This window comes from Myxocyprinus asiaticus, chromosome 29 (genome assembly GCF_019703515.2).
Source record: "Myxocyprinus asiaticus isolate MX2 ecotype Aquarium Trade chromosome 29, UBuf_Myxa_2, whole genome shotgun sequence".
Lineage (NCBI taxonomy): Eukaryota > Metazoa > Chordata > Actinopteri > Cypriniformes > Catostomidae > Myxocyprinus > Myxocyprinus asiaticus.
Genome location: NC_059372.1, coordinates 21,338,628 through 21,357,351, shown reverse-complemented (window position 1 = coordinate 21,357,351; position 18,724 = coordinate 21,338,628). Strand labels below are relative to the sequence as shown.

The 18,724-nt window shown below is 38.2% G+C and overlaps 1 protein-coding gene across 1 annotated transcript in view; it reads right to left on the bottom strand.

The window, feature by feature from the left end:
- The window catches only part of LOC127419590 (low-density lipoprotein receptor-related protein 1-like), a 220,280-nt gene that overhangs the window by 65,116 nt on the left and 136,440 nt on the right, over positions 1-18,724 (bottom strand). Inside the window, exons 28-43 of the mRNA XM_051661097.1 lie at positions 16,542-16,673; positions 13,624-13,851; positions 13,265-13,439; positions 12,014-12,108; positions 11,736-11,885; positions 11,468-11,611; positions 9,928-10,053; positions 9,698-9,829; positions 9,458-9,592; positions 9,221-9,350; positions 8,916-9,042; positions 8,315-8,466; positions 8,025-8,149; positions 5,900-6,274; positions 763-952; positions 19-223 (exon numbers count right to left, since the gene is read on the bottom strand). Of these exons, the coding sequence (XP_051517057.1) occupies positions 19-223; positions 763-952; positions 5,900-6,274; positions 8,025-8,149; positions 8,315-8,466; positions 8,916-9,042; positions 9,221-9,350; positions 9,458-9,592; positions 9,698-9,829; positions 9,928-10,053; positions 11,468-11,611; positions 11,736-11,885; positions 12,014-12,108; positions 13,265-13,439; positions 13,624-13,851; positions 16,542-16,673 (2,621 nt within the window). The remainder of the gene's footprint in view (positions 1-18; positions 224-762; positions 953-5,899; positions 6,275-8,024; positions 8,150-8,314; positions 8,467-8,915; positions 9,043-9,220; positions 9,351-9,457; positions 9,593-9,697; positions 9,830-9,927; positions 10,054-11,467; positions 11,612-11,735; positions 11,886-12,013; positions 12,109-13,264; positions 13,440-13,623; positions 13,852-16,541; positions 16,674-18,724) is intronic.

Sequence of the window (18,724 nt, the reverse complement as noted above, 5' to 3'; positions counted from 1 at the left end):
AATTACGCATGAACTCACAAAGCGATGGCTGCCGTCATACTCGCAGCGCTCAATCTTGTCCAGCGTGGCATCTGAGAAGTAGAGTTTCTCAGCACGGTGGTCAATGGCCAGACCGTTTGGAGTGCGAATGTTACTGCTGACAATCACAAGAACGTTGGCTCCAGACAAAGTTGCTCGTACGATACTGGGAGCTTGTTCATTCCAATTAGTCCAGAACATCAGGCTGATGGAAAGAGCAGAGGAGGTTATTTACATTTGGATTTTGAAATGTGATGGTTCAAGGCTTTTTTCACACCAGGAGTGACATGACAACAAAGCAACGTGAAACAACACCAACCAAGTGCGACACAAATTTTCGTCAGTAACTAAAGTGCATGAATGACCCAAAAGCTTATATCTTATTGCTTGGGTTTTTCATCAAGCGGAGAAAACAAAGAAGTTATGCATTTTGTTAACAACAAAGAAACGTGAAAAGAAACACCTAGAACACAAATTTTGTCAGTAAAAAAGTGTGCATAAATAAGTTAAATGACCCAAAAGCTGGGGGGAAACTATGAATTTTGTGGTCAACAAAACAATGCAAACATTTTCGTCAGTAACTAAAGTGTGCATACCTAAGTGAAAGCAAATGACCAAACAGGCCTTTATACTGGGCATCAGTGGGGTATTCCCTGCACAGCATGCTTCAAAATCTTTGATAGGTGACCCAGCAAAATCATGCAATAGGTAAAAGTAAAGCACATATAAATAAACATAACATACTCTTGACACTCATCCAGTACGAAGGCTCTGGGGTGGTCGTCCCCAGACATGGTGACTACAGTGTCTCTGTCAAAAGCTCCAGTGCGGCTTTGATCCACAGTGTGGCGCGTGATAGTGGAGGTGGTGTAGCTGGTCCAGTAAAGTGTGTCCCAACCGCGGTGATAAGCCAAACCTTCTACTGATCCTACGTCTGTTGAGACAAACATTGATATTAATCAATGGATTACAAAGAGCATTCCACTCAGAATTGCTATTTCTGAAGCATCAGTACCTATGCTATTGCAATTATTTTGTTAATTATACTTCCTGAAAATTAGAACATAGTGCACAGTGTTATCCTGTTTTATAAACACTATATTTATCATGAACACACTGTTCCTCATAGCCTCATTGCATACAGTAGCTCAAGCTTGCAAAAGGACACTATAGCTAATCTGCTCGCTTTTTGGGGGTTTTCCACTATGGATAGTACCTGGTACTTGTTTTAGTACCACCTCGGTCGAGGTTCCAAGCGAGCCAAGCCGATACTAAATGTGACGTCAAAACCCTGCAGATCACTGATTGGTCAGAGAGAATCGTCACTACCAGCGTCACTGGATTTGCGACATCAACCCACTAGTTTTAAAGTTAGCAACAGCGATAGAAGTATAATTTGTTCACACGACTTTCGAATTGTAAAAAGAAATGGCTGTGCGCAAAACCACGCCGTGGTCAATAAACGAGGTGCAGACGTTCCTCTCGTTAGTAGCCAAGGAAAGGATCCAACGAGAGCTGGATGGGGCAACGCGAAGAGGCAGCACAACTATGATGATCAACCTATAATCCCACCCACGTTGAGGCTGCACTAAACTGTAGTGGAAAAGCAAGCTCAGAAAAGTAAAGCGAGCAGAGTCGATTCGAGTCGAACCATAACGTGCAGTGGAAGTGCGCCAATAGGTAACAACCAACCACACACACATCTTCTAAAGGTTCCATAATGAAACATATGATCAACTTGTTAGAAAGCAAGTCAACAACTTCAACCTGTATTAAAATTGTACAACCAAGTGCCAAGACAGCTCTATTAAAACTCCTTATCCTTTCCCAGTGAACAGGTTAATCCTATGATATGTGTGCATGTTGAGTGGGTTGAGGTGGCTGTTGTTGCCGGTGCCTGTGTGTGTTTAGTAGCTTAGTGTCATCAGGTCATTTCATGCATGGGTGAATGCATACAAGACTCCTGCATCAGTGCATCTTTAAACCACACTGGATAGCTCTTCCACAAAGAGAGTACCACTGGAAAATCCTCAGACACAATGTTGGAGTGAGAAGTTTGACTCAGAGCAATGTTCTTGAGTCAGCGTCATCAGAGAACTATAACTACCAAAGGTCACAGTGAAGAATGGTCACTCTCCACTAAATTAATGAGCTCACTAAGGCCTCTGCAGCATCTAGCTGAATCACACCAATGACTGCTTTATGACAGCAATTACTCCCACATCAAACAAGGAGGGTATTCAATCAAGCTGTTTGACCAGTGGAAGCATAACAAGCTCCTTATGTAACATCCACTGTTTACTTGGTTACAGAAAATATTCCAAGTTAACAGTACAATCCTGCGAGACTTCACCACAGAAGCAGGGATGTGCACACATAGCAAAGGTCAGAATACAAAGTGTTAACTAGATAATCAAGTATCTTGGTCAAATAGATTGTGGATATCAGTACTTGAAACCCACTGACTCTACCCTGAACCGTTAAGTCAGGAAGTTTCATTATGAGTTTTTGTTGTTGGGCGTAAAGGATTCCTTCCTACTACTCCCCCATCGCTCTTTTATGTAAATGGTTTGAGGGGAGTTATCTTCTTCTTGCAAACCTTATAGCAGGAGAAAACTCTTTGACCAAAGCAGTGGAAGAGCGATGCAAAGAAACTGGAATGCATCTGAAGAGTAATTACATTTATTGTAATAAGAAAGTCACAGAAGACACTTAGCTTCGAGTAGAATTGACTGTTTGTAATGTGGAGGCCATCGACAGCTTTGGGGAATCATGTTTTGCAGGGCTGCTTGGTTTTATTCAATCAATACAAGCAAACAAGGATTTTGGATGTCCGTAAGGTAAGCAACCTTTCACAATTCTAAATCTAAGAGCGGAGTCAAGGTATTTTAAAACCTTCAGCCAAAAAGGAAAATCCTGTCCTAGTTTACTTATCCTCACTTTGGGTTTCGGTTATTTCTCACCAAAATCATATTCCTGGAATATGCAAGGATGGACTACTTTTATGATACTTTTGGGTCTATGAGGCACTATCTACTGCCATTTTATCGAAAAGATGGCCTGCGATCTACTATTGAGTTCCGCCTAAGAAAAAAAGTGTTACAGGATTGGAATTATATGAGGGGGAGAAAATTATGACAGAATATTAAATTTTGGGTAGACTATTCCTTTAAAGAAAAGCTATGGTTTTACTTGACAAATTATTAAACAAATATTTATGGTAACCCTTTCACTCTTTGTTCTGAGTGATAAAAATTGACCGGAAATCATTAAACTGCATTTCAAAATTTCAAGACAATAAAGCTTCTCGGTACCAAAAAGTTTTAAAATGAGTTCTAACCTCCCTAGGGGGATATATCATGTGAGGGAGCTATTAACTTCAAATAGGGCTAATTATTAGCCTGAAGCAGATGGCAATCTGTAAGTTTCAGTTTGAATATATGCCACTCTACTGATTTTCAAGGTCATCTTTGGTAAATGATAAGCGAATCATCATCATCGTTATTTACCGCATTTTAAAAGGAGTAGCACTGGTTCAGTGAGGGGACAGCATGAATAGTAGTCATGATTGGGGAAATCTACAGTGGCAATTACTTCGGGTTTTGGCTCCCACTCTGGAAGCAATAATCATGGTGGTCAGGCTGGTGGGCCACTCACTGGTCATATACATCCTGACCAGAAGGAAGAGAAAAAATTGATTCAAGTTGCTGCTGCTCATCTGCCAGCCCTTCCACACTGCTGCTATGGCACTGGGCTACTGGCCCTTCAGCAGCTACCTGTGCAAAGGCATCAGCTTCCTGGGTGTGGCCTGTAGCTCAGCAAGCGTATTCACTCTAGCTGCATTGGATGTAATGTGCCACCTAATTGTGGTCCACTCCACCTGGACGTATCATTACAGAATGCAGCGTTGGCTCCGAGTTTCTGTGATTCTAATGTGGGCTCCAGCTGTGGGGCTTGCAGCACCTCAGTTAGCATTCCGCACAGTGAGAACCTCTCCAATCCTGTGCTTTGCTTTCCTATCAGACCTCAGCCAGGTGGTCTGCAGTGCCATTTTGTTCTTGTTCAGCTTCGCATTACCTTTGATCATCATTGTCGTCATGTACGCCAAAATCAACAGCTTTCTGCGAAACACACGGCTACAAGGTGGGGCGCCAGAGCTGGAGCGCTACCAAAGCCAGGTGACCAAGACATCGGCCCTGTTTGTGTTGATATTCACCATCTGCTGGCTGCCATCCTATGTCCTCATGTTCTTGCTCATTAGTACAAGTATTATCGCGACACATGGACATCGCAACTTTGCCGTTTTCGCTCGGCTGCTAGCGAGTTCCTCGGTTGTGGCCAATCCAATCCTATATGCTTTCATGTCACATAAGATCCAGCAAGAACTGCTGGCATTGGAACAGGTGTGCTGCAAAGGCTGCAGGTATGCAGCAGGAAAAGCTGTAGTGCAGCCCTTTAATCCTGTGGAGCTCGACACCCCACCCCAACCCTGTAGGTAAAGTACTGAAGAGTCCAGCAGAAGACTCAAATATGCTTCTGTTATAAAATGCAAAATCAATACCAGGACTAATTATTTACTGAGATAAAGACATAGAATAACAGACATATCTTTGACCTTCAGTGATTTGTTCTGCCAGAAATAGAACATGACTTACCAGGGAACACATCTAGTATATTATGTAATTTTTTGTATTTGGGTCATTATTGGACCCCATATAACCATCACTGACTGTTAAAGATGAAGTGTTTAATTTCTGCACTAGCATCACCAAACAGAATTGCAAAAATAATAACTTTAATTTACTTAAAATAAGGTGGAAAAGCATTGAGCATTATTGCAAAATGCTGCATGTTTTCTTTCTTTACTGATTATTTGTATGGAAGATATTGCAGATGACGACATCAACAAAACTGCAAATGCAGAAGCATTTTAAATGCTTGCATTATACTGTATCTTAGATTGTTAGACTGTTTGATGGCTAAATGCTCACAGAAGTATTGGCTAAATGAGGGTACAATGCATAGACCGATTTTATTCCAGGTAGAGTGGCCACTAGTTTAGTGCCATTAAACTGCAACTCTGCATAGGCTAAAAATTAAAGATGGGTTATTACATGTCAAACTAATCAAATTCAGATACTTTCCCATCTGATTTTTTTTTAATTTTGTTAATACTTTTTCTGAAGCAAGATGAAAAAAAAAATTATGAAAGCCAAAATATTAAATGCCATGGATTCATATTTACTGAGTAGATTTGAAAGGAAACTATACTTAACAAAAATGACCTTAGAAAAGTGGCAGTGTCATTATTTAATTTTTTAACAGAAATAGATTGGCCTTTTACTAAACATCGGTTGAATTCATCACCACGTTGTTATACAGTATGTTAATGGTGTCCCAAAATTGATTTTACAAAGTTGGAGTGTCTAAAACTCCAGAAGTATTCAAGACATCATAATATCCTTTTAGATTCTGGTTCAGACCTTTTGAATCTCCATATTTAAGGCCCTGTATAATTAAATCCCTGAGATATGGGACTCTGTGTTTCTCCATCTGTAAATCGTTACACTGTTCATATTTTTAATGGTTGAAAAACCAAATGTTGTTCACAGTAAAGCTAGTTTTTCTAGAAAACAAAGGTCTAAAGTACAAATTCTGTTGAAACTAACCTTTGAAGCTGCAAATTTGAATCTTATGATAGTTTTGCAGAACATGTATGTACACAATACAGGTAAGAACATTGTATCAAATGCTTAAAGTTTTAATGTAAGTACATAGTTGTTAAAGATACCTAATATAAAGTGCAATCTTTTTTGGTAAGGGGCAAGGCATGCAGAACTGAGCACAATCCTATAAAAAGATCTATGTATCACACACTTACTCTCCACTATGGTCTTGCGATCGGTGCCGTCATTGCTGATCTGCTGAATGTTCCCGAAGTGGATGTCACTGTAGAAGATCCGGTTGGCTCCTTTTCCACCGCCACCCCTGTAGTCAAATGTAAGAGCGATGACATTCTTCATGTGCTCTGGGTCTTCAAAGGGTTTAATGGGAGCATTGAGATTCGTTTCATCTGACAGGTGAATGCTCTTCAGTATCGTGCGCTCAGAGTAGAGGAGGTAGCCGTCATAGTCTCTGCAGCTGTGGCCGTCCTCTGCCAGCATGCCGTGTGCGCAGGCACAGGTACGATTGCCGTTACCGCGAAACAGACACAGCTGTTCACAGCCACCATTGTTGTATTTACAAACATTGGTGCCTGCAAAGGATTTTAAGTGATTTCCATTAATTTAACTTTATACAAAGTTTTAAAAACTGTATCTTGTCAAGCTACAAGCTACTCATATTTTAAAGTAGTTCAGCTAGAGTCAAGCTATTCTACTGATAATGCTGTTAGCTACACTACAAGCTAAAACAAAAAGTAACTAACTACATTACTAAAGTAATGCCCCAGTTCACTTGTCTTTAAATCTGTGCGTGCAATATAATGTTACAAGAACAGCAATGAAGCGTTCAATAACACTACACCACTACTCGTTGGAAAAAAAGTAGCTTGTTATTGGAAAAACAACTCCTACATTCATGCTATTGAAAAAATTACATTTAAATTAGAAGTGTCACTAATTTTAGTTAGTTACTCCCAGTGTTCATTTTTACAGTTTTTTTCATTTTAGTCATAGTTTCAGTCTTTTGACGAATATATCCTTCAAATTTTGTCAATATCTTGTCATGTCATATTTATTAATTTAAAGGGATAGTTCACCCAAAAATTTAAATTCTGCCATCATTTACAAACCCCCATGCCACCCCAGATGTGAATGACTTACTTTCTTCTGCACAACACAAATGAAGATTTTTTAGAAGAATATCTCAGCTGTGTAGGTCTTCACAATGCAAGTGAATGGGTACCAACATTTTGAAGCTCCAAAATGCATGTAAAGGCAGCATAAAACTAATCTTTAAGACTTCTGTGTTTACATCTATATCTTCAGAAGCGATATGATCGTGTAGGTGAGAAACATTTATTTGTTATATTGACAAATTATATTGTTATATTATATTGACATGTAGGTCAATATTTAAGTCCTTTTTTACTATAAATTGTCCTCCCTGCCCAGGAGGTGGCGATATGCATGAAGAATGCAAATTACCAAAAACAAAAAGAAAGTGAAAGTGGAGATTGATAGTAAAAAAGGACTTAAATATTGATTTGTTTCTCACCCACAATTATCATAACGCTTCTAAGACATTGATTTAACCACTAGAGTCATATGGATTGATTTTATGCTGCCTTTATGTCCTCTTGGAGCTTAAAAATTTTGTTACCCGTTCACTTGCACTGTGAGGACCTATAGAGTGGAGATATTTTTCTAAAAATCTTCATTTGTGTTCAGCAGAAGAAAGTCAGTCATACACATCTGGGATGGCATGAGGGTAAATGATGAGAACATTTTCATTTTTGGTGAACTATCCCTTTAAGTCATTCATTTAAGACTGAAATGGCATTTGAGTTCATACTAAAATAACATTTTAGTAGAACATTATTTGGAAAATGCAAAATTGTAACAGACCAAACTTTAACCAAATATTCAAACACTGAAAAATGTATAAAAATGTATTAATGTGAACATGCTTTAATTTTCTGTTTCAGACAACTTGTTTTTACGTAAAGCGCACATTCATGTTTTCTTCTTAATAAATTTTTTGTGCATTGTTAATATCTTGCAGTATTATTTTTTTCTTGTCAACTGTATATTTTAATTAAAATCGTTTAGTTATCTTCAAGCTTCGTCTTGAGAATTTTTTTTGTCAATAATTTCATTGATGAGATTTCCACTGGTTACTCCTCAACACTGCTATATAATGTCAATATCTGAAAAAGCAAATGCCTACACATTACAGCTATGTGGTCTGTAGTGCATTACTAAGCTTGTTTATCTCACTTGCTGATGCCTTTTGTTTGATATGAAGTGCTTTGCTTCAAAGTGCTTGATTAAATGGGTACATACCTTGTTGCCTGGCACGGTTGAAGACTTTAATGTCTTTGAGCTGCACACCAATGCCTGTTCTAAGATAAACCATATCTGTGGCATTGTCCTTGTTCCCTCTTTTGATGGAGCCATTGGCATGAGTCCTATTGGAAATAAAAGATGATAAACAGCTTATTACCGCTGTAATATATACCTATCAAGTGAACATTATCAAAAAAAGAGAAACATGGGCATGAGTACAAAATGTGGGCGTGAGTACGAAATGTGATGTAATAATAGGTAATCGTAAAGGAATGATGTGTTTGCACCTGTCACTCCAGTAGATGTAGTCTTCAAACACAGAAACTGCAAACATGTCCATGTTGTTACTGGACAGCACCAGCTCACGGTTTTCTCCAGTCTCCAGATTAATGCGCTCAATTTTGTCTGTGCGGGCATCGCACCAATACAGCAGGCCCTCCTACAAATCAGATAAAATTACACACTCACTGTAGGAAAAGGTTTCACTGCTAGAACCCTGTTTTTAGAAGCATATTTACTGAGTGTTGGGTATTAATGGACTACATTTAATCTGGAATGTGTAATTAGATTACATTTAAAAATGTGTAATCAGATTACAGTTATTTTTTTACACATTAAAATAGATTTATCAAAACATGCCATGAGAACTTCAAAAGTAATTAGATATCTAAAAGTGTAATATAACAGATTACATCACTGATTATAATTTTACTTGTGTAATTTGTAATCAGTGACAGATTACATTTGAGAAGTAGTCTATCCAACACTGTCTGATTACCAAATCTCTGATGAAAGGTACTATACAGCCTGATTATCAATTGTATTATGGAACAATAATCAACTTTCATCTTGTCCTGGCAAAGAAATACAGCGTGTTTATATCCAAACCTGGTAGTCGACGGAGATGCCATTTGGCCAGCTGATACTGACATTGACAAGCACTATTCTCTCAGAGCCGTCAAGACGAGCCCTTTCGATACGCGGATACTGACCCCACTCAGTCCAGAACAGATACCTGTACATATACCACACACATATCCAAGAAATATACATTATTGATTTTCAAACCTCTATTTTTCAGCCCCCATTGCATTTCCTTTAATTGCTACTGGCAGTGTAATCATGATCAAAAACTCTCATGTTCACACGCACAAATTCACAGCCCCACTTTATGTTTTGAGACATTCCCTCACCCTCTCTCTGGATGCACAGCAATGGCTCGAGGTTTGTCCAGACCCTGAGAGACGACTACGTATCGGAACGAGCCATTGAGCCTGGCCACCTCAATAACATCAAAGCCTTGATCAGTCCAGTAGATGTTCCCTATTTACACAAAACACAATAGCAGCAATATGACCATAAATATGTAAAGCTGTAATTTGTGTGAAATCTTATATGTGTTTTAATTGTGTGGTTGTGAAATTGCACACCTGCAATCCAGTCAACGGTGATGCCTTCCACACGTCCGATTCCATTGGTCACAATGTCCTCTCTCCAGGTCTGGTCTCTCTTGGCTCGGCTGATAGTGCTCAAGCCCATGTCAACCCAGTAGATGGTGTCATTCTCTAAAGAGCACAAAAAGCACAAAGCACCTCACGCTACAGTAGCTCCATTGTAAATCTTTGTACTGCTTGTTCTAACTGTGTATAATCTGGTATTTGTGGACTCACCAGCATGGAAGTCAATGCCCACAGCTAGAGAGGTGCCTGACACTGGTACCAGGGCATCAGATTTATCTGATGGGTCCAGGGGGATGCCACGGATGCCCTCATGCACAGAGTACAGCAAAAAGGAGCCCATGCCTTCATAAAATAGTGAAGTACACACAAATTTTAGAACACAGTCATATAAAAGCAAATGGTGCACATCGGCAAAGTATGTTTTTGTGTGCTTTTATTACCTTCACAGGACTGTTGGCCACTCCTCAGGCTATATCCAGCTGTGCACATACAGGCTCTTGTAGTTGGTGAAGTTGGCAGGCAGAGCTGAGAGCAGTCGCCATTGTTCTTACTGCAGAGGTTGTTACCTAGATATCAAAGACAAACACATTAATAGCACCAATTGTATCTTCACCTATTTATAGTTTGTATTAAGGATGTCAAAAGTACCAGTACTTCAATTGATATAAAAAAAAAATATTTTTTTTTTTTTTAAATTAAGACTTTGTTTGGAATAAACAAATTATTACGTTTACAAATTATTACGTTTAAAAGAGTACGTTTACACGACAACGATGTACTAAAAACGGAAATGTTTTTCCTTTGCGTTTTTGAAAAGTTTCGCGTACAGACGATAACGTTGTCAAAATGATCCCCGTTCACACGGATCCTCAAAAACGACTAAAAAGGCTGTATTATGCATGCCGGGCCAGTAGTTGGCGATGTCACTTTGTAAAGAAACACTACGCGCCTGCGCATATAAGCATTCTTCCACAGAGCGGTGAATACAAACAATGAAGATGGCAACCGCTGGTCGTAGAAGTGATGCAGTAAATCTACACTTTGCTGGAGAAGCGTCAATAAACTCAATCTTGAGCAGCACAAACACAGTCCTGTAGTCTGCCATTGTAGTTTTGAATGTCTCGCACGTTGCTTTGAAGTACTCGCGTGCATGCCTATAGACTGAACACGTAATATGCGTGCGTATGACGTCATCGTTTTCACAAATTCGCATTTTTGTATGTTTACACGGAGACGATAACGGCATCGTTTTCAAAAACTTGCACTTTGAAACCCGTTTTCAAACGTTTGCATTTTCAGGCCACAAAACGCCGTTGTCGTGTAAACGAACAGCCAAATCGCATAAAACGTTTTCTGTTTTTAGTTGAAAACATTGTCGTGTAAACGGCCCCTAAATGTTATATACAGTATATATCAACTTTTAAAATATTGTACCACTCTATAGATGTAAAAACTGATTTTTGGCTAATATAAAACACATCTTTACCCTACAAAGTGCTAAAAGAACCTAAGAATATACAACAAAATGCATATTTTCCATTTCTGTTAGTTTTCCTTGAATCTGGCCATGATCTTGTATCATATTATCATTATTGCCATGATTGAGAAGAAATTATCACATTTACATTTTTACCACAGTATGCTTTCATAAACTTCAGTGAGTTAATTATTTTGTGCTGTTGCGCTCGTTCAGGTGGATTTTCAATATACTGTATAATCAATCATCACCCGCTGTTTACATTTAATGTAATTAAATGAGGATCTTTTTACATAACCAGTGCTTTTCTCCATGTCAGTGTTTCTGTTACCGGATTTTAAAGTAACAGTTTTCTCTTCAAATTTTCTCTTTCGTTTGATAAACCGAAAATAGCATTTTATGCCATTTTCGGTGGCCGAAATTTCGGTGCATCCCTAAAAAAATATCTATTGATAAACTTGTAAATAATCAAGTATGCAATGTATGCAAGGACCAATACACACCCAGGTGATGTACGGTCTCATTGTATATCTTCATATGCATCATGGGTGAGGTGTTATTTCGGAGAACCTTCCAGTTGCCCCCATCATTTTTGTCACATGTACCGATCTGATCTGTGCCTTGATCCGCCCACCACAGCTTATTTCCTGCACATAAAACAAAATATGCCAAGAAGTTATCACAAATCACATTTTTTATTCAGAAATCTAGATAGACACTTCTGAACTTTAAGAATTCATGTGGATAAACAAGTTGATTGTATTATCTCACCCATGATGGCAAGGGCGGTAGCTTTGGTGAGTTTGCCTTTCACTCCTTCAATGACCTCCAATCCAGAGCCATCCAGCTTGCAGCGGTTTATGGTGCTGTTCCCTGAGCTGATCCAGTAGAGCTGCTCCATATCAAAGTCAATGGACAGACCTGCCATAGGTCAAAACAAACACGTAAAACATCACCACCTAGAGATGTGTAGAGACTTGCCTGCCAACATTTATGTAGCTATGGGCAATGGAAAGGTGCACGATTCACCAGTCTAACAGGCTGCTTACCCACTGGGCCTTTCTGATTGGAGAAGAGCAATGTGCGGTTGGTGCCGTCCATGTTAGCCATACTGATGTTGTCGCCATCAGTCCAGTACAGCTTTCTGTAAACAAACAAAAGTCAAAGAATAAGAGGATATATAGCAGCTATGGACAGGGTTCAAACTTCTTTTTGACCAAAGACTTTCCATTTCTTTTTGCAGTTGTTTGTGATTACTTGATAAAGGCATCAATATACTTCTGGAGACATTCTTCATTTCAGGGGAAAAAAGAAGTTTGAAACAGCCAAGCAAATGTATATTGTTCACACCGCTGTGGGAGGTGTTTAGAGGTACATTTCAATATGAGAATGCTCAGTAAAACCTTAATTAATGTGACATTGAAATGACTTGATGCCTCGTTCTATGAGTAGAATTCACACTAGATCAGTAAAAGATGCTTTTTTAACCCCACGATGACGATTTAAAGTAATATATATGCAGTAGAAAATACGCAATTTGTCTGGTTTACATTCTGAATACATTACGCCAATGCGCTAATACGCTATACGTGGCCGTAATATGCACCGGTTACATTCTGTTATTGTAATTTATGATGACACCGATACAACTGCAAAGACTGGTGTATAAAGAGTGTAAATGGGAAGAATACAGACAAAAGAATGATGATAGGCATATCTTATTTTGGGCAGATGTGTGAATGGCTTTCACTGCAGATTGCACATGAGTGAAGCAGCATATAAAACAAAAGTGTGAATGGGCACTTAAGAGTATTTGAGTAAATTGTATTCCTTTTGTAGACTAATTAAAAGAAAAAGAAAAATATCACATGACATGCTGGCTGTTACGAACCACCGAAATGAATGCAAAAACACATGGGGGAACATGCCAAACACATGTCAAGTTACTCACACTGTCTGCATGCACAAGCCCATGATTTTTATTAGAAACGGGCAGGTCTAGAAACTAGCAAGCTGGTACTAAAAACTAACACATCTGGTTCACATCAGCCACACAGTAACAGATAGTGAAGTGAGAGTACGGGAAACTATAGTGCACCTCTTCAGTGCAATATAAGGACAGGCAGTCATATTCTCTGACTCAAGAGAAATATACATACTTTCTGCCTAATTCTGATCTTGTTCATTTGCACAGTCTACTCTTCCCCAAATCTCTGTCTACTCAAGTCTACTGTGGCTTCCAAAAAAAAAGCAGATCTAATGGAGGGAGAATGAGTGAATGTGTGTGTACTTAGACTCACCCCAGAATGGGATGAAGCACCAAACAGTGAGGTTTGTCCAGTCCGTGGATTACAGCATTCTTGAAGGACCCGTCCAGTCGTGCAACATTGATCTGTTTCTTATTGACATCATAGCTGGTCCAGAAGAGGTTTCTGGAGACCCAGTCCACAGCCAAACCCTGTGCGTTAGGGAGGTCTAGAAAGGATTGGAAAGTGAATTGCAAACTGATGCCACAAAATATGACAAAGAAAAAAAATGTATGCAGTATAGCACATAAACTATATGTAAATCTGTCTCTTTCAATGCCATCTGCTTCTAAGACACTATGTATTAAATTAAAACAATAGCTCTTGGCTTTGTGCTCAAACTGATATCTCACCAGCAGACACAACCGTCTCCACACCAGTCCCATTGATGAAGGCTCTTTTGATCGTTTGAGTGCGAACGTCAGACCAGTAGATTCGGTGTTCCAGAGCATCATAATCCACCACCGTTACATTGTCAATGTCAGGTACAGTGAACGAGATTATGTAGTTGTAATAGGGATTATCAATGTCCACTCCTCGGATTTCAATCTGACGAGCGTACAGCAGGAACTGACTAAACTCTAGATGAGAAAATTAATGGAAGTGAACAAGAGTCAATGACACTAATTATAACAATACTGTTATAAATACACAGCAATACTCGATGTGGAACACAAATGACTAGACTTGCACAGCAATTTCTTATTTTGTAAAATGCTAGATTTTTACACAATATTTTCAAACTGCTATGCAGAATACCGTCTTTCACAGAATTTCCATGGTAGTACTATGGTATCCTTGAAGTTCCTTAAAGAACCCGTTTCCACCTGATATTAAGATGCGTTTCAGGTGATCCGATCACATGTGGTCAGCCCAAAATACAGGTCTAAACAGGATCTGAAATGTTTTGTGATCGGATCACAAAAACCACATTCAAAAACGCATTGCATTTGAGGTGTAAATGCTAATGCGTCCTGTATGCGTCCCAGCAGCAGCAAAGTGCCACTCCTCACCTGTCAGTCAACCGCTGCGCTAAAACAATAGTTTAAACTTTGCAGGTTACGAGCGGCTTTAAAAGGAAATAACCGCCCAATCAGAAAATTAAAAAAGCGGATGCATACACAATCACGAGAGCTTCATGGATCTTCTTTAGTGTGTCTGATATCAACACAGATGACAAGCACGAACATCTGAAGCACTTTTAATACAGGTAATCCACTAAAATAACTGAGAATTCTGCTCAAAATGTTGCGCTTGTGCTTAGCTTAAATTTCAGGATACACATTTAAGCGACCAGATGTAAACAGCGATGCATCTCACTTGAGCACATATGATCGGATCACCCAAGATACATCGTAATACCAGGTGGAAACGGCGACAAAGTGCCATGTGCATACAATTTTCAGCAGTGTCCTGTGCTGTTACATGCTATAATTGAAAGCTAATTTTAAACTATTGTTTATTCAATTAGGATTATACATGTAGATTTTATGACCTCATATTAATGGAGAAACCTAGTAAAGGCAAGAGGGTGTTTATAAATTGTGCAAAACTTTTGTTTTACTTATCCCTAAAACATATATAAAATTGTAAATTAAAACCTTGATGTTGAATAAAACAAAGTTCATGGACATTTTATGCCACCTACCCATATACTGTGCAGTGCCATGGTATTACCATGTGATACTTATACCAAGCACTGTACCATGGTACCTCCAAAGTAAGTTTTTATGGGACGGATGCATCATTTGGGAGAATCCATAAGAGTGAGGATTAAAAACACAACTGAAAACCTGAAATAACTAAAACCACTATATAAATGCATTTCCGAAGAAACAGTTAAAAATCAGTGCTACCTGTTGCATAGGTAGCCAAGCTTTTCAATCTCAAACGCTGATCTACTAAACAAAAATACTGAGCTATGCACAGACAGCATGCTAAGCAGAGCCTACAGTCTTGTATGAAATCATGATCTCCCTTCTCTATAAGAGAATCCACATTCTACATTTACTATTGTTTTTTTTTTCAATTATGATTGTGCATGTAGCTTTTATGACCTCATATTAATAGAGAAACCTTTAAATGTAGAATGTAAATTTAGAATCCTGAACAGACAGAGAATGGCTCCTAGTCCTGCGTTTGCCACTGCCTAATGTCGCTGTTAAAATATCAGTGAAATTACAGGTAATCTGTTCCATTCAATCTTCTCTCCATTGGGAAGTAATGTGCTGCAGAATACTAAACACTGATTCTGTCAGGGCAGCAGGGTGCACTTTTACAGCCCACAAAAGACCACTAACAACCTCAAAGCTAGCTTTGAAAAACCTAACATTGAGGGTCTAGTGCCAATGTGAAAAGAAACTAAAACAAAAAGTCTGTGCCACCGTGTCCCACTTCGTATACTATCAATCCTAAATGGTGAGCAAGATAAAAATGATTGCATCTCAAAAATTATAGTACTGTATTTTGAAAATAGTAAGCCAAAGGATTTTCAAAGGGTGTTTTCACACTAGAACATTTGGTGTGTCGAATGACATCAAATTTGGTTCATTTGGGTGGTGTGAACGCTGTTTTGCGCACCCGGGTCCACTTGAAAATGTGGTCTGGGGTATGGTTCATGTGAAGTCTGGTACGGTTCGCTGATAATATGAACGCAATCGTACCAAATCGCGGAAGTAAACCGCTTATGATGACGTATGTGATGACATATAATTATAAAGACTCACGATCGCAATTATTATGGTATAATGCATTTCTCACAACTGCTTGTGTCCAAATACACCACCTTCAGAGGGAAGCTCACATTCTTCACATCTCTTGCAACGTATCCACGATTCCGTGGCAGACAAATGCTAATATTCATCACATCATTGCATATTCAATGCATCCGTGGGAGACAAACACAAGTGTTGTTCTGTGCATAGCAAGTTTTCGTGGTAAATCCAAAGAGACAAACTTTAATACTTCACTTAACACAGTGACGTATTCTCGAGTTGATACCTAGTTACAGCGGTAAACAGCTTCCGCTTGTACACACGTTTATGACTTAATCGGATGGTGAATCTGGCCCAGATAATAGTAGGAGGGGGAGGAAACGAACTTGGGTTCGGTCCAAGCAATCAAACCAAGTTTGAAAGCACCTTAAGTGTGGATTCAGGCATGTTTTTTGAGCAAATACTGCCCAGAACCATCATGGAAGTTTTCTAACCACTTTAGCTGATACAATTTTAAAATGTGTTTAAATGTATAATTTATTTATTTTTGTATCTACCATAGCAGGTGTGCTTGTCTGCTTTGAGCTTCATGAGGTGTGGGCAGGCACAGGAGAAGGTCTGGTTGTAGTTGATGAGGCACAGATGAGAGCATGGCCCTTTCCCATCATTAGCCGCACATGGGTTGGGAGCTGCAGGGAAGGAAGATTCACACAAAAATGAAAAGAAGAAAAGAGATATTTGCATGAGAGTCTTTAATGGGTTGAGATGGTGTCAAGGTAGTTGGGATAAGTCGTGTGCCTGTCTTCACAGGCCCTAAGAGTCTGTACTTTCTTTTTAAGAAGGAGATAAGAGACAGGCTCTCTGAGGGCCAAGGCTGCTACGTCGACTCTGTGGCTCCTTAAACATTCACACAACAGACTTTCCAAAACATTCATTCAGTTTGATAGACATAATCTGTGATATAATGAAAGGGTAGAGGTGGGGAAAAATACTGAAATATCACAACATTTTTCCTTATGATATTGTATTGATATTTGCAGGCCAAGTATCTATATTATTATTTACATTTTTTCAAATTATGGTGATGGGAATTTTTTTTATCTTAGCCAAATTGATCTAGGAAATCAATAGCAGTCCCTTAGAAGGTGCAGTTATCATGCTTTACACATAATCACCCACCGTTACTAAAATGTATTACAGTTTTACATAAACGAGGTATTTTGACAAAAATGTTAGTATCGTATTGCTAACCTTTTAGACTGTGTTGTAATAAATAATGATTTTGAGGTGTTTAGGCTGCTATTGTATTCATAAATACTGTAATTTATTTTTAGAAAGACTAGTCACATTGACTTAACCACAGAAATAAGGACCCATTATTTACATTTAGATGCTTATGGCTTTGCATTGTACATAGATATTAGGAAATAAACAGGCCTTGTGTCGTAAACTGGCACTTTTATATTAATTTAACAATGAATTTGGTGATTTGGTAACAGTTCTCTGAAGTCCAATAAAGACAAATGAGAAACACTGAGTGAAATTTCACAATATATCATAATTTTGAATTGCAATACACCAAAAATAAATCGCAATAATATCGTATCGTGACCTAAATAGCACTATAATATCGTATCGCCAGTTACCTTGTGAATCCCACCCCTATCGAAAACAAGCACATTTAAATCAGGGTTCGTACAGCTTCTTTTCAAGCATTGTCAAGGTACCTTAATCATCTTTTTCAAGCAAATTGAAGCTTTAAATATTATCCAATTCTAAATATTACTTGACATAAATGCAACGATAAAAAAAATACCCTCTGTGATTTCAAACATTGCCCAATCTATAAAAATGAAAGTTTTAACAATTTCATTAAACCCACAGACATCTAAGACTGGAATCCTTAATATGATTACAACCAAAGTCTTGCATTAACACACTGATAAAGTAGGCAACACCAGTTATCTATAGGACATGAATTACCATGGGGGAAAACCAATCCTGGTTATCCTGGTAGTTACTTATTCATTATCATGTGGAAAATGAAAAGAAATATCAAATAGGTTTGGCAATATTTTTTAAGAAAGTTTGTGTGGGTGTGATATTTTGTCCCCAGCTATTTGAATAAAGGCTAAAAGAAGAAAAATACAAGCTATTCAGTGACAAGATATGAGATGCATGTGGAATCTCACCTCTAAACATACACATCTGCAGCAGAAATATATTTAGTGTTATACACACCAGTATAAGACATGACTGCAATTATCAGGCTGATTTGAAGAATATTATGTTATTACTATTATTGAGTGATTTCAGCTGTTTTGACAGCTAAAATATGTAAAGAATAAACACATTCAACAAGACCTTAGAACATGTAACACTGCTTATCAAACTGGGTGTCATGTTTTCCACTTAATGAGTTCATGAAAGAATAATATTAATCAAATATAAATTTGTGTTTATCATATTAAAATTGGTAAATGTACCAGCATATAAATACATAGCTCATGAATAAACAACATTTACCTACAAATTATACTAAATTATTTCATGTATAGCGTCAAACATGGAATCCCATTTCAAAAGCAATCTGTAATATTATATTACTGTATTGTAATATTGGATGATTATTATTTAATATTAATTTCATTGTAGCATAACAGTAATATTTCTGTCGTTATTTCATTACATTCACACAGCACTGGTCCTATTAAACCCTCAAGCCTTTTTTAATGGTAAA